Source organism: Phocoena sinus, chromosome 11 (genome assembly GCF_008692025.1).
Source record: "Phocoena sinus isolate mPhoSin1 chromosome 11, mPhoSin1.pri, whole genome shotgun sequence".
Taxonomy (NCBI): Eukaryota; Metazoa; Chordata; class Mammalia; order Artiodactyla; family Phocoenidae; genus Phocoena; species Phocoena sinus.
In genome coordinates, this window is record NC_045773.1 from 48,252,247 (window position 1) to 48,270,646 (window position 18,400).

Below are 18,400 nucleotides of genomic sequence, written 5' to 3' on the forward strand. Positions count from 1 at the left end.
GACCCCACATGCTCTGAGACATGGGGTGACCGTTGGAACATGGGCCAATGAGAATACACTGCTCATCAACACCAAAGCTGTAGCCCCCCCAGCAAAGAACTGTTGCTCAGCTACAAGCTCTGTCCTTGGTCTGACTCTCCCTTGTACTCTGCTCTCTATTTCCTGTCCCTGAAACTAACTTCTCTAGCTGTTAAGTCCTCCAGGGCTGCTGAATTTCCTTCCAACAAAGGCAAGCACTGAGTCTGCCATACACACACTCACACACAAAAACTGGGTGTATATACACACATATACACACACACACACACTCACATACACATTAGTTGAGTGCTTACACTGACCAGCTAAAATTAAGCACAAACTATAGTGAGAAGATAAAGCACAAGCTTAGAAATCAGTCCAGGACTCAATTTCCACATTTACAAAATGAAAATAACAGCATTAGTGACAATCTTGTTAATCCAGATGAGCATTTAGCTGCGAGTGGGAGTTTGTGGCTATTACGCTGTTCTTGTTTTAGGCCTCACTGTTTACACCAGCAAATGTGCATCACTGTCTACACCAGCAAATGTGAATGACAATGATGGTATGTAAGAGTGAGGTAAGAGTGAGCTCCATGAAGATTCCCTAGTGGACAGTGCAGTACAAGACCATAGAGAGAGAATCAAAATGAATCTCTCTCTGTGTAGACGACTGTACTTTCTGAAAACCAATGCACAATGTCTCCCATTGCACTCTTTACAATGTGACTCTGAGATTCCTCCCACAGAGAATGGAGTCAATACTTTACCCTTTGAATCTGGGTAGATTTGTGGCTGCAGAGAAGTGGTGCTTTGCAATTTCCAAGCCTAGTCATCAAAAGTACTAGAGGTTCCTCTGAGTTCTCTCGGGGCATTAGCTCCTGGACTATAGCTACTACCCTACAAGGAAGCCATGGAGAGGGCCACGTGGAGAGAAACTAACCGGCAGCATCAACTCGAGGCCACGGAAGTCAGCCACCATGGAAATGGGTCCCCCAGCCCCACCAAGCTGCCATGATGTGGAGCAGAGATGAGCAGCTCTGACCAGGCCCTGCCAAATTTCAAATTCATGAACAAAATGAATGACTGCTGTTATTTTAGGCCACTACATTTTGGGATAGTTTATTTTACAGAAATAGATTACTGGAATATTCCTCAACCTAATGGCCTCCCCTAACTTGGGTAATGGTGTGAACAAAAGTGGCTGTGCATTCCAAGCCCTGGCAAAGCCTTGGCTTAGGCAAGACCCTCCCCAGGCTGGGAATGAAGTTGTCTTATAGGTAAAATATCAAGACAGCAAGGAATCAAGAGACCTGTGTCATCCACCTTGGAGACTGAAGTTGAAACTCAGAGATCCTGCGCTTGGGACCTGGATTCGTCTCTCTGGGGCAAGTGACAGTTTTGTTTCCTGAGGAACTGAAAAACATCTCTCTGGGGCAGAAGTGGGGACAGTCTGAAGCCTCAGAATGCTAGCTGACAGCATAGTTTCCAGGAGCAAGTAAAAAATATCACTCCTGTACAAAGCGGAAAGAGTACAGGTTCTCCCTGAAGCCAATGGGCCAAACTACCAATTTTTCAACTTCTCCTCTGCCTGCTTCTCCACGTCTCCCTAACCCTCTGGGCAAACACAGGCCTGGCTGCCTAAAGCAGGCAAATCTCAACCCAGCTTGGAAGCAGTCTCTCCCACCTCCTTCCAGCTTCGACCTCTGATTGGAAAATCCCTGTTAATTTTTTTTTTTTTTTTTTTAACCTGTAAGCAGCCATTCTGGAAAATGGAAACAGAGCTAAGAAGACATCATCTCTGAGGACGTCCCTGGTGGCACAGTGGTTAAGAATTTGCCTGCCAATGCAGGGGACACTGGTTCAAGCCCTGGTCCGGGAAGATCCCACATGCTGCGGAGCAACTAATCCCGTGCGCCACAACTACTAAAGCCTGCATGTCCTAGAGCCCGTGCTCCGCAACAAGAGAAGCCACCACAACGAGAAGCCCACGCACCACAACGAAGAGTAGCCCCCACTCGCTGCATCTAGAGAAAGCCCGCGCGCAGCAAAGAAGATCCAATGCAGCCAAAAATAAATAAATAAACTAAAAAAGGAAAAAAAAAAAAGACATCATCTCTGATTCCTCTCTGTTTACAGGAGATTAAACTCCTTTTCTTAGGAGACGACTGTTTCCTGCCTTGGGCTTTGTAGTCTCGACACCCAGTGGCCTCCCCAGCCTCATGGACTAGATTTCCATGCTGGCTCCTTCCTCACCCTAGTCTTCATCTCAGCTTTCCCTGGAGAATACACTTTTCTTTTTGAAATCCTTTCTCCAGCTTCTCCTCCAATCATTACTCTACTTGTTTTAGAGTAAGGTTGGCAGATTTTTCTGTAAAGGGCCAGACAGTAAATATTTTCAGCCTTGAGGGCCAGACGGTCTCAGCTACAACTGCTCAGCTCTGTTGCTAGAGCAAAAGCAGACATATGTAAAGGAATGGCCATGGTTGTGTCTCAGTAAAACTTTATTTATAAAAACAGGCAGCAGGCTAGATTTGGCCAGCAGACTGTAGTTTGCCCATTCCTGTTCTATAATATTTGGATACTTGTTTCCTCATTCCCTTTAGGCCAGGGGGGTTGGGGGGAGGGTAGAAGACAATGAATTCAGTTCAATTTAAATTTTGCTCTGAACCAGAGCACAGAGGCTGGAGTTGGCTGTGTTTTTCTCACAAAGCTGTGGCCACCAAGGCCAGAACAACCTTGGGTGCGTGTGATAGCTCAATGGCTGCCCTGGCCAAGGCTGACCAGAAAAGCAGTCGCCCAGGTGCTCAGGCCTTGGAAAGCGGATTTTCTCCCACCCAAACCTACAGTGGAAAAATCTGCACTGATCTAGCAGGAAGTAGGATTCTTAGTCTATTCCAGCTGTCACATTCAGAGAAAGCTCAGTTTCTTGAAGTTGGTGATATTAGCTTTAAAAATATATAAATCATTGATGTAGGATAGACACTGTTTATAGGGTTGCCATGGCAAACCGGTCCCATGCTGACACCTAAGAAAATAGGACAATTGGATTGGGTGGGAATTAATGCTTTTCAAATCCCAGCCCAAGGCTGTTTGTAAGCTAAAATGAGCGAGACATTTCCTGATGGGCAATCTGACTTTGCAGAAGGTCTCTGCCTGGACAACAGGAGGGACATTTCTGAACTGCTGTTCCTCCCATCGTCCCACATAAGTTCCAGAGGCCCCAGCCATAGGTAATTCATGCCTGCAGCCCCCAGCACCTAGCATAGTATTAAACATTTGTGTGTGTGTGTGTAAATGCCATGACCTGAGTGTAAGAGGTTTCTCCTTCCCAATTCCATTTTAATGCTTTTTCCAGAATGCAAAATTGTCCTTAATGTGGCACATTAAAGACCTCATTCCTGGGTGGTCCCAGGAATTTCAGCTCTATTGAGTCTTATACCCAAATGAAGGAAGAGTCTCATAGCTTGGTATTTAAAATCAGGTCACAGGCTTCCCTGCTGGCGCAGTGGTTAAGAATCCGCCTGCCAATGCAGGGGATTTGGGTTCGAGCCCTGGTCCGGGAAGATCCCACATGCCGCGGAGCAACTAAGCCCATGCGCCACAACTACTGAAGCCCGCATGCCTAGAGCCCGTGCTCCGCAACAAGAGAAGCCACCGCAATGAGAAGCCCGCGCACTGCAACAAAGAGTAGCCCCACTCACTGCAACTAGAGAAAGCCTGCACACAGCAACGAAGACCCAACGCAGACAAAAATAATAAATAAAATAAAATCAGGTCATGCAGACAGACTTGCTTTCTAAAGAATAGCACGTCCACAAGGATAAATGAAAGACAAATACTTTGTAAAATTAAAGCTGAGAAATTCCTTCTATCTCAGGGTCTGTATAAATTGTACTTTCAGATTTTGAAATAATGGGAGGAGTCCAGTTGGTTTCCCTTTAAACAACAAACGTGGTACTGATTTTGCTTCATGTCCCCCATGGAAAAACTGGAAGTGATAAATGCTTCTGTCTTTTGGGTATCCCTTGGTTTACTCCATGGCCCTGTGGTTCGGAGAACAGCCCCCACTGCCTGAAGGCAACATTCTGAAGATCTAGTTCAATCCCCATGAAGAAATGAGTGGGAGGAGGAACTGCTCAGGGAGGTCCTGCCCACACGGGCCTACACCTGGCCTCTGGACCCTCCCAGTGTCCTTTCCAGGTCTGCCTGAGACCTGGTGGCTTTTTGCAGGCCATATTTCAAGTCCCTCTACAACAACCTCAGCCATCAACTCTCCTCTAGGGATCTCCTGCCTTCCAGGACCAGAGTTTCCTTCTTTTTTTCTTTTTTCTTATAAATTTATTTATTTATTTTTGGCTGTGTTGGGTCTTCGTTGCTGCGTGTGGGCTTTCTCTAGTTGCGGCAAGTGGGAGCTACTCTTCCATTGCGATGCACAGTCTTCTCATTGCAGTGGCTTCTCTTATTGTGGAGCACGGGCTTTAGGCGTGAGGGCTTCAGTAGTTGTGGCGCACCGGCTCAGTAGCTGTGGCTCATGGGCTCTAGAGCGCAAGCTGAGTAGTTGTGGCACACAGGCTTAGTTGCTCCGCGGCATGTGGGATCTTCCCAGACCAGGGCTCGAACCTGTGTCCCCTGCATTGGCAGGTGGATTCTTAACCACTGCGCCACCAGGGAAGCCCCAGAATTTCTTTCATTTCTTCTTTTTTTTTTAAAGGGCCAGAGTTTCTTTGCCTTGATTTTTACCCTGGAATCTTTTGTGTTCTTTATTTATTTTTTTAAGAAAAGGTTGCTGTTAGTCACAAGAGGCAGAAAACAGAACCAACAAGTTCAAAAAAAGGGTCTGGTGCTGTCAGAGAAAAGGAAGAGTATTTTAGCCATGCTTCTTTTTTTTTTTTAATTTGGCTGCGCTGGGACTTAGTTGCAGCACATGGGATCTGTAGTTGTGGCATGCGGGCTCCTTTAGTTGCAGCATGTGGGATCTATTTCCCTGACCAGGGATGGAAACCGGACCCCCTGCATTGGGGAGCACAAAGCCTTAACCACTGGAGCACCAGGGAAGTCCCTAGCCATGCTTCTAAAAGCTGCTGAGTCAGACGTAGTCAGGCAACTAGGAGTGAGAAAGATGGCTTCAAACTGGAGAGGACGCCAGGGGGACCTCTCCTCCCCTGTCTGCAAGAACATTATGTGAATGCGCTCCAGGTAGCATTTCAAGTAGCAAGAGCCTGGCCTTTGACTTCCTGAATCATCTCAGAAGATACCAAGAGAGAAGCTAAGATTTCTTCCCCAGCTAGAGACTATCCACTGGATGTGCACCCTCGCTTGTTTACACACACACTCCACGTGCTTGTGCGGGAGGTTTTTAATAAAGCAGGACAACGTAGAAGAAGATCCAACAGGCTGAAGATTTGGCGGAAAACCAGTTTTCTTCTGAAAAGAGTTTTGGAGGACCAGAACACATTCTTTCCAGAAAACTGCAAAGACAATGGTTGTAATTCAGTTTGCTAATCTTTTGTTAAGGATTTTTGCATCTATGTTCGTCAGCGATATTGGCCTGTAATTTTCTTTTTTGGGTGTTGTTCTTGTCTGGTTTGGGATTAGGGTAATGCTGGCCTCGTAAAATGAGTTAGGATGTGTTCCCTTCTCTTCCGATTTGTTTTGGAAGAGTTTGATAAGGATAGGTATTAAACCTTATTTTTTTTTTTTTTTTTTTCCAGTACGCGGGTCTCTCACTGCTGTGGCCTCCCCCGTTGCAGAACACAGGCTCCGGACGCACAGGCTCAGCGGCCATGGCTCATGGGCCCAGCCGCTCTGCGGCATGTGGGATCCACCCAGACGGGGCCACGAACCCGTGTCCCCTGCATCAGCAGGCGGAATCTCAACCACTGCGCCACCAGGGAAGCCCTAAATCTTCTTTGAATATAAATAAAAAGAAATAAAGAATCGCATGCTGCGGGAGTTCCCTAGTGGTCCAGTGGTTAGGACTTGGCACTTTCACTGCCGTGGCCTGGGTTCAATCCCTGGTTAGAGAACTAAGATCTCGCAAGCCGCATAGCAGGGCCAAAATAAAAATAAAGAATCTCATGCTAAAAAAAAATTGCAAAGATAAAGTATAACACTGAAGAAGAAATTGTAAAAATTCAACAGGTGACTACAAGTACAGCCCAGCCTTTGATAGTAGGTATAACCTCTCCTTTGCTCTTTGGATTAACCTTGACGGGAAGCCTGAGAAACAGATACAGCCAGACTTCCGTGGTCAGTAATGTTGAACTACGTACTTGTTTTCCTCGCTTGTAGTTGAAAGTGGATGGTTTTCACAGCTGTTTCACCATGGTGCCCTTTCTGAGATTAGCCAGAGGCTGATGCCAAACAGCTAATGCCTATAAAAGTAGGACTGATCAGGCTGAAATAGGGAGGGGGGTGGACACCTCCTCCTCTAACACCCCTTCTCCTCCACTGCACCAACCTGCTCCCTTGAATCCAGGTGTGTGCTCTGGAACCCGCAGGTTGGATGGTCTCTGAGACCTGTCCGGCTCTGATGTCTGGAGTTACTCTGCTCTCTCCTCCCTGCCAACCCCTCAGCTTTCCATCCTCCTGCAGAGACTTTACATATGATAATGAAAATAAACCTTAGAGCTGTAAATAATAGCATTTTAAGCTGGCTGTGCACCTCAGCCAGGAAAGCATTACCTAATGTCCAGGCTGAACAAACACTGAGTCTTTGTGGGCACAGGGCTGGCATCCCACACACCCAGGCATTGAGGGGCCGGGGTGGGAGGTCCAGATGGTGATGGTTTCCAGCACAATGGGTTCAGAGTTTATGGCTTCAACACAGTAAAACGTTAATATTAGAGTAAAACAGTTCACCTTTCCCTTGAAAGATGACAAAGTGAGTATTCTCAACATAGCCAGTGCCTTTCCTCTCACCAGCTGTGTCTCCTCCATCTTGGTCTTCGAAAAAATAGACTCACACGTGCACAAATGTACTGTGGAGTAGGTAAGTCACCCTAAATCACACACCTTGCTCTCCTGCCTGGGAGGAATTCTTAGAGAGTTCATGGAGCACATTTCTTTCAATTATACAGCTTTGCTGAATCTGCAGTGAAGAAATTCTGATACGACGTCCAATGTCTGCAGGAGGACCTAGCCTTGTGCTCTTTCAGAAGGGCCCTTTCCACTGAGATAGGTTTACTGAGCATCCTCTATGAGCCAGGCAGTGCTAAGCATTGGGGGTCAACAGCAAAAATCAAGGTGTTACCTGGTCTGGGCCCTTATCTGGAGGCTCTGGGGGAAAATGCGCTTCCAGGCATACACAGGTTGTTTGTGGAATTTACTGCCCTGTGGTTGTAGGACTGAGGTCCCCATTTCCATGCTGACACTCACCAGGGAGGCTCTCTCAGCTCCTCAAGGTTGTCTGCATTCCTTGTCAAGTTGCATCACTGTCTTCAAAGCCAGCAATGGCAGGTCAAGTCCTTCTCAAGCTTCAAATCTCTCTGACTCCTTCCTCTCCTGCATCTCTCTGACCTCCTATTCTTCCTCCTTCCTTCTGCCTCCAGCTGCAGAAAGATTGGGCCCATCTGGATAATCCAGGAAACTCTCCCTAGTGTAAAGCCCATAACCTTAGTTACAACTGCAAAGTCCTTCCCTTTGCCATGTGATGCATTATATTCACGGGTTCCAGGAATGAGGGTGTGGACATCTTTGGGGGCCATTCTGTCTACCACAGTGGGTGGCTGGGAAGTCCAGCCTCAGCCAGGTCTCTTTGGGGGTCTCCTGAGGAAGCCTGAGAGCAGTTATTTCCAAAGCTCTACTCTGTGTATAGGGTTTGAAGCCAGGGCCTCTGTCATAGCCATTGGTATGCTCACCTGTAGGAGAAACATTAGGGCCCCAATGACAGCCCTTCCTGCTTTCCTAGCACACAGGCCAGCCAGAGCTTTCCAGGACTGTTTCATTTCATTCCATACTCTTTCAGCAGCTGAGACCCACTAGGAACTGATGATGAGTCAACTCTCTGAGTGTATCAGACAGAACCTTCATGAACTGACCTGCAAGACCTTCCTGGGGCTGCTAACTGGCCCCCCAGTCCAGGCAGACCACCTCAAGAAGATGTGATGGTCTCCTGTCCCCTACCAGTTCAATCAAGTCCAACTCCCTGATCAGTGAACAAGTGGCCTTAGACTGTCTGACTGTACCTCTAGCCCTAATGGCCCCTCTCCTTCTCTTCACTAGATGTTCAGCCACATGGAAGACCATTAGCAACCATCACTCCTTCCTTCTCTGTTGGTCAAAGCCCTCCAGCCCCAAGTATACAAATCCTACTTCTTCCATGAGGCTCCAGCCAATTCTCCCTTCTCCGGAGAGCACCTCCTTATCCTCAGCTGGAAGAGGTCTCTGGAGTGAAATTCACACACACTAGTCTGAATCTCACTTTCTGCTCTGTATAAGTTATTCCTGTACAGTCTCTAAGTCTACTAAGGCAGCAATGTTTCATTTATCTTTTTATCCACATCTTACGTGTAGCAGACATTCAATTAGCTGAATTGCTCTTAGATTTATAGTCCTTTTAAATTACTCTTCTGGCTAATGGATAAAACACTTTCTTGTTGTTATATCTGTACCAAATATATCTTGAGGCAAGAGAGGCAGGTCTCTGCTTTCCTTAAATTTTTAAGGTGGAACGTGCATTCATCAGTCTGTATGTTCTACAGAGGCTGTAGCATTAGAGCTCCAATGTTCTCCAAGTGCCCAGAATCCCAACAGGTCCTCAGCAACGGTGGCAACCCCACTATTCACACATACAGCCTGGCACCCACCCTGAAACCCATTTTCTCCCAAGGCTGCTCTTCACCCAGCAGAGGGAAGACTTCGCCTCCTGCCTGCCTCACTCACTCCCACTCTCTGCCAAAAGCCTTGGATGCATCAGTAAGCCTGTACTTAACATGCTCTAACCCTTAGCCAGACTCATCAAGAAAAGAAGTGAGAGGACACAAATCAAAAAAATTAGAAATGATAAAGGAGAAATCACAACTGACCCCGCAGAAATACAAAGGATTACAAGAGACTACTACAAACAACTATATGCCAATAAAATGGACAACCATGAAGAAATAGACAAATTCTTGGAAAGGTACAATTTTCCAAGACTCAACCAGGAAGAATTAGAAAATATAAACAGACCTATCACAAGTAATGAAAGTGAAACTGTAATTAAAAATCTTCCAACAAACAAAAGCCCAGGACCAGATGGCTTCACAGGTGAATTCTATAAAACACGTAGAGAAGACCTAACAATGATCCTTCTCAAACTCTTCCAAAAATTTGCAGAGGGAGGAACACTCCCAAATTCATTCTACAAAGCCACCATCACCCCGATACCAAAACCAGAAAAAGATATCACAAAAAAGAAAATTATAGACCAATATTCACTGATGAACATAGATGCAAAAATCCGCAACAAAATACTAGGAAACAGAGTCCAACAACATGTTAAAAGGATCATACACCATGATCAAGTGGGATTTATCCCAGGGATGCAAGGATTCTTCAATATACATAAATCAATCAATGTGATACATCATATTAACAAACTGAAGAATAAAAACCATATGATCATCTCAATAGGTGCAAAAAAAGCTTTCGACAAAATTCAACACCTGTTTATGATAAAAAAAACTCTCCAGAAAGTGGGCATAGAGGGAACCTACCTCAACATAATAAAGTCTATACATGACAAACCCACAGCAAACATCATTCACAATGGTGGAAAACTAAAAGCATTTCCTCTAAGATCAGGGACAAGACAAGGATGTCCACTCTCACCACTCTTATTCAACATAGTTCTGGAAGTCCTAGTCACAGCAATCAGAGAAGAAAAAGAAATAAAAGGAATACAAATTGGAAAAGAAGAAGTAAAACTGTCACTGCAGATGACATGATGCTATACACAGAAAATCCTAAAGATGCCACCAGAAAACTACTAGAACTAATCAATGAATTTGATAAGGTTGCAGGATACAAAATTAATACACAGAAATCTCTGGCATTCCTATATACTAACAATGAAAAATCAGAAAGAAAAATTAAGGAAATGATCCCATTTACCATCACAACAAAAAGAATACCTAGGAATAAATCTACCTAAGGAGGCAAAAGACTTGTATTCAGAAAACTATAAAACACTGATGAAAGAAATCAAAGATGACATAAACAGATGGAGAAATATACCATGTTCTTGGATTGGAAGAAGCAATATTGTGGAAATGATTATACTACCCAAAGCAATCTACAGATTCAATGCAATCCCTATCAAACTACCAATGGCATTCTTCACAGAATTAGAACAAAAAATTTGTACAATTCGTATGGAAACACATAAGCGCCTGAATAGCCAAAGCAATCTTATGAAAGAAAAACGGAGCTGGAGAAATCAGGCTCCCTGACCTCAGACTATACTACAAAGCTACAGTAATCAAGCCACTATGGTACTGGCACAATAACAGAAATATAGATGAATGGAACAGGATAGAAAGCCCAGAGATAAACCCATGCACATATGATCATCTAATTTACAACAAAGGAGGCAAGAACATACAATGGAGAAAAGACAGCCTCTTCAATAAGTGGTGCTGGGAAAACTGGACAGCTACATATAAAAGAATGAAATTAGAACACTACCTAACTCCATACATAAAAATAAACCCCAAATCGATTAAGACCTAAATGTAAGGCCAGATACTATAAAACTCTTAGAGGAAAACACAGGCTGAACACTCTCTGACATAAATCTCAGCAAGATCTTTTTTGACCCACCTCTTAGAGTAATGAAAATAAAAAAAAAAAATAAACAAATGGGACCTAATGAAACTTAAAAGCTTTTGCACAGCAAAGGAAACCATAAACAAGACGAAAAGACAACCCTCTGAATGGGAGAAAATATTTGCAAATGAAACAACTGACAAAGGATTAATCTCCAAAATACACAAACAGCTCATGGAGCTCAATATCAAAAAAACAAACAACCCAATCAAAAAACGGGCAGAAGACCTAAACAGACATTTCACCAAAGAAGACATACAGATGGCCAAGAAGCACATGAAAAGATGCTCAACATCACTAGTTATTAGAGAAATGCAAATCAAAGCTTCAATGAGGTATCATTTCACACCAGTAAGAATGGCCATTATCAAAAAATCTAGAAACAATAAATGCTGGAAAGGGTGTGGTGAAAAGGGAACCCTCCTGCACTGTTGGTGGGAATGTAAATTGATACAACAACCATGGAGAACAGTATGGAGGTTCCTTACAAAACTAAAAATAGAACTACCATATGACCCAGCAATCTCACTACTGGGCATATACCCTGAGAAAACCATAATTCAAAGAGAGCATATACCACAATGTTTATTGCAGCACTATTTACAATAGCCAGGACATGGAAGCAACCTAAATGTCCATGGACAGATGAATGGATAAAGAAGACGTGGCACATATATACAATGGAATATTACTCAGCCATAAAAAGAAACGAAATTGAGTTATTTGTAGTGAGGTGGGTGGACCTAGAGTCTGTCATACAGAGTGAAGTAAGTCAGAAAAAGAAAAACAAATACCATATGCTAATGCATATGTATGGAATCTAAAAAGAAAAAAAAAAGGTACTGATGAATCTAGTGGCAGGGCAGAAATAAAGACATAGACACCGAGAATGGACTTGAGGACATGGGGTGGGAGGGGAAAGCTGGGGCAAAGTGAGAGTAGCATGGACATATATACACTACCATGTGTAAAAGAGATAGCTAGTGGGAAGCAGCAGCATAGCACAGGGAGATCAGCTCGGTGCTTTGCGACGACCTAGAGGGGTGGGATAGGGAAAGTGGGAGGGAGGCTCAAGAGGGAGGGGATATGGGGATATACGTATGCATATGGCTGATTTACTTTGTTGTACAACAGAAACTAACACAGCATTGTGAAGAAATTATACTCCAATAAAGATGTATAAAAAAATGATAAAAATAAATTTAAAAAAACATGCTCTAGTCACTGACTCCATGTTATATACACTGTGCAGCTATTCCACCTGAACTAGACCATCAATGAGGGCAGACCCTGACTCTAAAAGATCGCCAGAATTTAACCCACTCTATTGCGCAACCTATGTACCAACATGGGCTTTTAGTGCCTTTTAGTTGAAGAGACTAAGGCACTTAAATCCTAAAGTTACCCGGCAAAATGAAGAGTTTCAATGAGTTTATTCCTTCCTAGGAAAGAGGTTAGATGCTCTTTGTGGACCTGTCACATACATACAAGTTAAAAATCAGCTCTGCTTCCTAGAGTGAGCCTAGCTCTCAGAATCTTTCCCTTAAATTAAGCCAACATCTGGAAGACACATGGAGAAAGATCATTAAATTATTATTATTTTTTTTTTTTTTTGCCATAATCAGGAAAAGGAGTAAAGCAAGGATCATTCTCCCAGAATTTTTCTCAGGCTCCTGGACAATCTTCTCAATCTAAGGACAATATTTTTCTTTCATTTTAATTTCAACCAAAGAAATCACATGGTTAAAATAATAACCTCCTGCCACATACCTCCATATACTGAGTCCTCCTCTCAAGAGGAACCACTCTTACCCATGTCCATTTATGTTTCTTTTGATGATTAATTTCCATATCTCTAGAAAATATACTGATACTACTACTTCTTGATTTATCAGATTTAGACATTATCTCACTGAATTCCTTCCATGATAGACAAGAATTGAACTCACCTATATGAAGGCCCCCTCCCACCATCCACCTTCCTAATTTTGACAGGCAAATCGTTACTCTCAGCTCCTCTGCTGCACTGGTTCTCAAATGTTAGCTGCATCAGAATTACCTGATCAGCTTGTTAGAACTCAGATTGCTGGGACCCACCCATGAGTTTCTGATTAAAGGGTCTGGGGTGGGGTCCAAGAATTTTCATTTCTGACAACATCCCAAGGGAGTCTGATGCTGCTGGTTCAGTGACCACACTTTAAGAAGCACTGCTCTACTGGTAACCTCTGCAATTTTAAGTAATCACAACTTTTTCTTGTTGCCTCAAGTTTTACAGTATCTCTTGGCTCACCAATTTAAAAGATTAAGACATTAAAACAACTTGTTTTGTTCTATTTTAAACTCTATACAGTAAAACTAAAGACATTTACACTATGTACTGTAACCATAACTGATTTGGCTTGACTGTAAATACTAACAACCAGTAAATCATGTTGTCATTATGGCCTCTTGATTACTGTTCACAGCAGAGCCAAGACAAGTGTCATGATTACATATCTTCCTCTACAGGTACAAAGTTAAACTACTAGAATACTCAACTTTTGCTTAAGGGAGAATGCTTCTAGTATTAAGGTCCTTCTCTTCCGTATATTCTTCTATTTGCTTAAAATCCCACCACATTTTAATTTGTCTTATATTTGAACCATGACATATTGGCCATGTTTTTATTTTCCTGGGAATTTTTGACTGCCTTTATTTTTTCTTATCCATAGAAAAAATATATTCCATCTACACTGTATCCTGAATATTTGCTACTCTCTTGTCATTCTGCTATGGCTGGCTTCATTCTTCTCAAAGTTCATTGATCCCCTGTTCTAAACTGATCAACTGTTTTTTAGACTTGCTGCACAGTTGTAATCCTGGAATTTCTTGTCATTAGACTTCTAGGAGTTAGTTCTTACATCCCCCATATTTGCTCCTTCTAATTGTCACCCTTGTTTTCTTGGAGTGCATCTCAGGTGATTTCCTTGGAGAGGCTACTAGGGATGTAAACTTTCTGCGTCCTTGCTTGTCTGAAAAATAACTTTATTTTGACCTCATACTTGACTGTTTGGCTAAGTATAAAATCCTAGTTTCAAAATCACTTTCTCTCAGAGCTTTGAAGCCCTTATTTCACATATGCTTTCTTCCAATCTTGCTAATAAGAAGTCTAATGGACAACTTAGTGTGACTCTAATTATGTCGTTAGTGGACAAATATTCCTCACTACCACCATCCTGTACTCCTTGTCCTGGAAGCATTTAGAACTTTCCTTATGTGTTAGGAGTATTACCATTTCAAAATGATGTATCTAGGATATTTTTGGTTTATCCTGCTTGCAAGTCTGTGGGTCCTTTAAATTTAAAAAAGTGTCTCTCTGTAACTCTGGGAAATTTTATTACATTATCTGTCATAATGTTTTTCATTTTCTCTGTTTGCTTTTTCTGATATTCCTATTACTTGGATATAGGACCTTGCAGATTGATGCTTTAGCTCTTTTCTATTTGTCTTTTAGCTCTGCTTACTGGGAGATTTCTTATCATTATCTTCTACTACATTTTTGGCTCTGCATCCATATTGTTAATTTTCAAGAAACTTTTCCTTGTTCTTTCTTTCTTTTAAGAAGAAATAGAATTCCAACCACTTTCTAATGGATAGAATATATTCTTGAATCTCCTTGTGTTTATTACATAGAGTATAAATTGGTATTTAAATTGTTATAATCTCTTCTATTCCTTAAAGAATTTATTTCCTTCTAAGTCAGTTTTCTGTAGGTGTATTTTGGTTTTTTTCTCCATGTACCACATTTCCCCTCAATTTCAGATTTCCTTGGTTGTCCATTCATTTTTAAGAATAAAGTAAAAGAGCTGATTGGAAAATCTGGGTGTTTGGGTGGATGGTGGGAGGGGAAGCTAGCTCTTACATTGGAGGCTCCAAATGCCAGAAGAAATAAGGCTTCCCCCTGGGGAAACAGCCCACCTACACTATCTCAACCAGGTTATTCAATTCTTTAGAAAATAAAAGGCCTGGCTTCTTGCTATTCTGCATGGCTGGAGTATGTAGGTGTGGGGACAGGGGCAGAAAGTCAACTCTTCCACAAACGAACCTTCACTTAACACCCCCCTTCCCTGTTCCCAGCCCCATTTCTCACTCCTGAACCCCTCTGAAACTGCTGGCCTGGCAGTGGCTACAGCCTCTCTGGACCCATGGGTGGACAGGCACCCAGCCCCTCCATGTACAGTGCAAGGTTCACCCACCAACACTCTTCCTTCTTCTTTACTCATTCCAAAAATCCCTGGACTCTCTCATTGGCTGATGCCCCTTCCCCAACAGCATTCATCTCCCTGTTCTGATTTACTCATTTATAATCACTATAATGGGGTCTCAGGAAGCACAGACATAAATATTTATGCTTGCTTGGCCATCTTGAACATAAGTGACCAAGAAGAGCATTTTCATACTAATCTGTCCCTACATCTCTGCCTTTGATCAGGTTGCCTCAATCTAAAAATGCTAGTAAAGGTTCTAAGATGCTCTTCACTAAAGAAGGCCCACTCTGTGCCACTGATGGATTGGTAGAAATGAGAGTTGGGTTCATTGTAGAAGGGATGCCAAGGGCTAGCAAGATGCTCAACAGAGGAGGCCGCTACCTCACAGGGTCATTTCAGAGGTAAAACAAGCACAGGGTACCCTGAAATGATTCCCAGCACCCCAAGTTTGGACCACTCTCATAACCCAACTTTATTGGGCCAGCAAGATTCCACCTTAGAGAGCAAAGTATTAATAGGACGGGGAACTCATGATCTAGGAATTATCATAATATTCTGGTTTACTGGGTCCCCAGCCTGACCTCTTGGCCCAACTTCACTGTCAGGAGATGATACACACTTCTACTCCTCAGTCAAGGTAGGAGTCATCAGCTTCCCGTCCCGCCTCTTCATCTTATCTTCCTGTCTTCATCTTCCTCATGCCTCCCCTCTACCCTGGCCCACCACTTAGACACCCAGCATCCTCCTGGTCTCTCCCCTCACTCCCCCAGAGCCTTCTCCAAGTATCAGTGACCGGCTGGACATTCTGGCCACCCTACAGGTCACTTGTGTTTTGAAAGTTCATGTTTGACTTCAAAAGAAGCATCCAAAAAGGCAGTGTTGCCAGTAGGTTGTGTGTATACGGGTAGCAACTTCTGCCCACATCCGTTTACAACTGCTGCCCCTCCCCCAGCTGATGTGCTACAGGCGGCTAACGGCTCACATCTGCAGCCTCCTCCAGAGAACTGTCCACAGCCGCAGGGAGTCTCCTTCAAGGAGGGCTACACTCCCCTTCCATCCCCCACAACCAGCCAATGGCTGACGAGTAAGGGGTACAAAAGGCCAGACCCTTCCCTCAAGGAGAGGATGGCTCTTTGCTGTAATTTATGCTCCAAAGCTTCCTGCCTCAGGCCAAAGCTAGACTTTAGCTGAGACCACATACTTGCTCACTCTTTCCCCTTTCCTTACAGGGTTCTCTTAAGAGCATAGCTTCATTAGACCAAGTTGCTCCTAAATCCCCGTCTTAGGCTCTGTTTCTGGGGAACCTGACCCAAGACCACATGGGAGAGACTTTGGGAGAAAATGAGGACATCTTGGTAAAAATCTTACATCTCGAACTCCAAACACTTCTCTGTGGTTCTATTTACAACTCTCATCTGCAAGGCGTGGGTCACTGATCTGCTAGTTTTCCCATAAGCTCAGGGCAGTCAGAACTGCAGAGCCTGGGGCTGGTGGGTGGTTCCACAGCTTTGCCCCACCCCACCCAGGAGTCTGGTTTAGCCAAAAAACAGTTTTGTCTGACCTTCCCCAGGTCCTGGATCTGTGATGATCTTGGGTGTTAAAGATTTAGAACCAGACTTGGGATCCCAGATTTCTTACATATTTCCTGCATCATCATCAGCACTGTCTATCTCTCAGATGACTCGGGGCAGACAGGCCAGTGATGCTGCACAGCGTTAGCTCCTGGCTCACTCCTACCCTGTATGGCCTCGTACGGCCTGCACCCCACGTCACCCTGCAGCTCCTCCACACAGCAGCACAGCCCGGAATCTGCCGAGTCGGGGAGGATGGTGAGAGCCTGTGCTCACAGTGCTCTGCCTGCCAAAGATCCTGAGCGGGGCATTCTCAACTCAACCACCAATTCTAGCAAGAGGAAGTTCTTGCTTCTTCACCCCACTCATACTCCCATCAATAAAACATGTACTGTGTGTAGAGCACTCACTAGGTGCTGATCTGAGCTCTGGAAACAGTGTAGGAACAGGAGGCAAGTGCCGGGGCCAAGCAGCCAGTTCATGACCTCAAAGAGATCATCATTTTCTAATTGCTTGAGAATAGCCTCGATGAATTTAAATCACGTGGTTGTTAGACACAAACCCCTAAATCATACATTTCATCATTTTGCAGATCGGGAAAGGGAGGCCCAGGAGGGGGTGTGGCTGGCCATGGGCTCCCAGGCCACCAGGGTCATTACTTCTGCATAGGCACCTGCTACCTGGGGTCCCAGCCGTGAGCTTTCAGGTGCTCACCTGATTCTTCTGGGCAATCTTTTGTCCCTTTTTCCAGCGGAGCACGGGGGTCAGGGCTGGCAGCTCCCTCTCCTCCTCTCCCATCACATGCTCACCCAGGCTGTAGGCGGCCTCGAACACGATGGGGCTGATGACGTCCTGCACTCTCCGCTGAAACAATAAACACACAGGCACGTGAGCGGCGGGCGCTGCTGACATGTGCAGAGCATTTCAACAGTTTACAAAGACCTTCCACATGGACTGCCCCGTGTGAGCCTCACAGCCACCCTTGTGTGGCTGGATTTTATTGCTTTCATATTTTAGATGAGGTAATGAGGCCGAGAGTGATGACTGTCCTGTCCAAGGTCACTCTGCTAATGAGCGGGGGCTTTCCCCGCTCTACCTCCCATGGTACGAAATCATCGTCTCTTTAGCATGTGGAAGACATTACCTTAGTCATCTTCCAAATATTCTTATAACCTAGTTGGCAGGCAGGCAAGCATCTGTACTCATAGTGCACTGCTAACCTTCCCATCCGTCGTGTTTTGATCATCAAAGCTCTTCTGCCTTGAGGTAAATATGGACTGTGTGTTAGGGCAGGAGACCTGAAGACACTGGGGCCTGGCATCTGCCCAGAGCTGGGCATCAATGGAGCCAGGGATGAAGTCCGGCTTCTGGCCTGTGTTCTTTCCTTTGGAGCCGAGAACTTTAAGAGCCAAGGGAGTGATAGGTCCATAGTCACAATGAACACCTACAAGATGCCAGGCACTGCACTAGGTTTTCTAGAGCAGGGGTCCCCAACCCCTGGGCCGTGGACTGATATCAGTCCATGGCCTGTTAGGACCTGGCCACACAGCAAGCGGTGAGCAGTGGGCGGAGCTTCATCTGCCGCTCCCCACTGCTCACATTACCGCCTGAACCATCCCTCCGCATCACCCCTGTCCGTGGAAAACCTGTCTTCCATGAAACCAGTCCCTGGTGCCAAAAAGGTTGGGGACCGCTGTTCTACAGAGACAAGCCACACGTTCAAACCCTGCAGCTGGGTTTATTCCCCACC

General features: G+C 44.5%; 1 protein-coding gene across 1 annotated transcript in view; it reads right to left on the reverse strand.

Annotated features, from left to right (window-relative positions):
* Positions 1 to 18,400, reverse strand: part of ITGA9 (integrin subunit alpha 9) — a 354,686-nt gene that overhangs the window by 162,740 nt on the left and 173,546 nt on the right. The window contains exon 16 of the mRNA XM_032650071.1: positions 17,365 to 17,514. Coding sequence (XP_032505962.1) covers positions 17,365 to 17,514 — 150 coding nt within the window. The remainder of the gene's footprint in view (positions 1 to 17,364; positions 17,515 to 18,400) is intronic.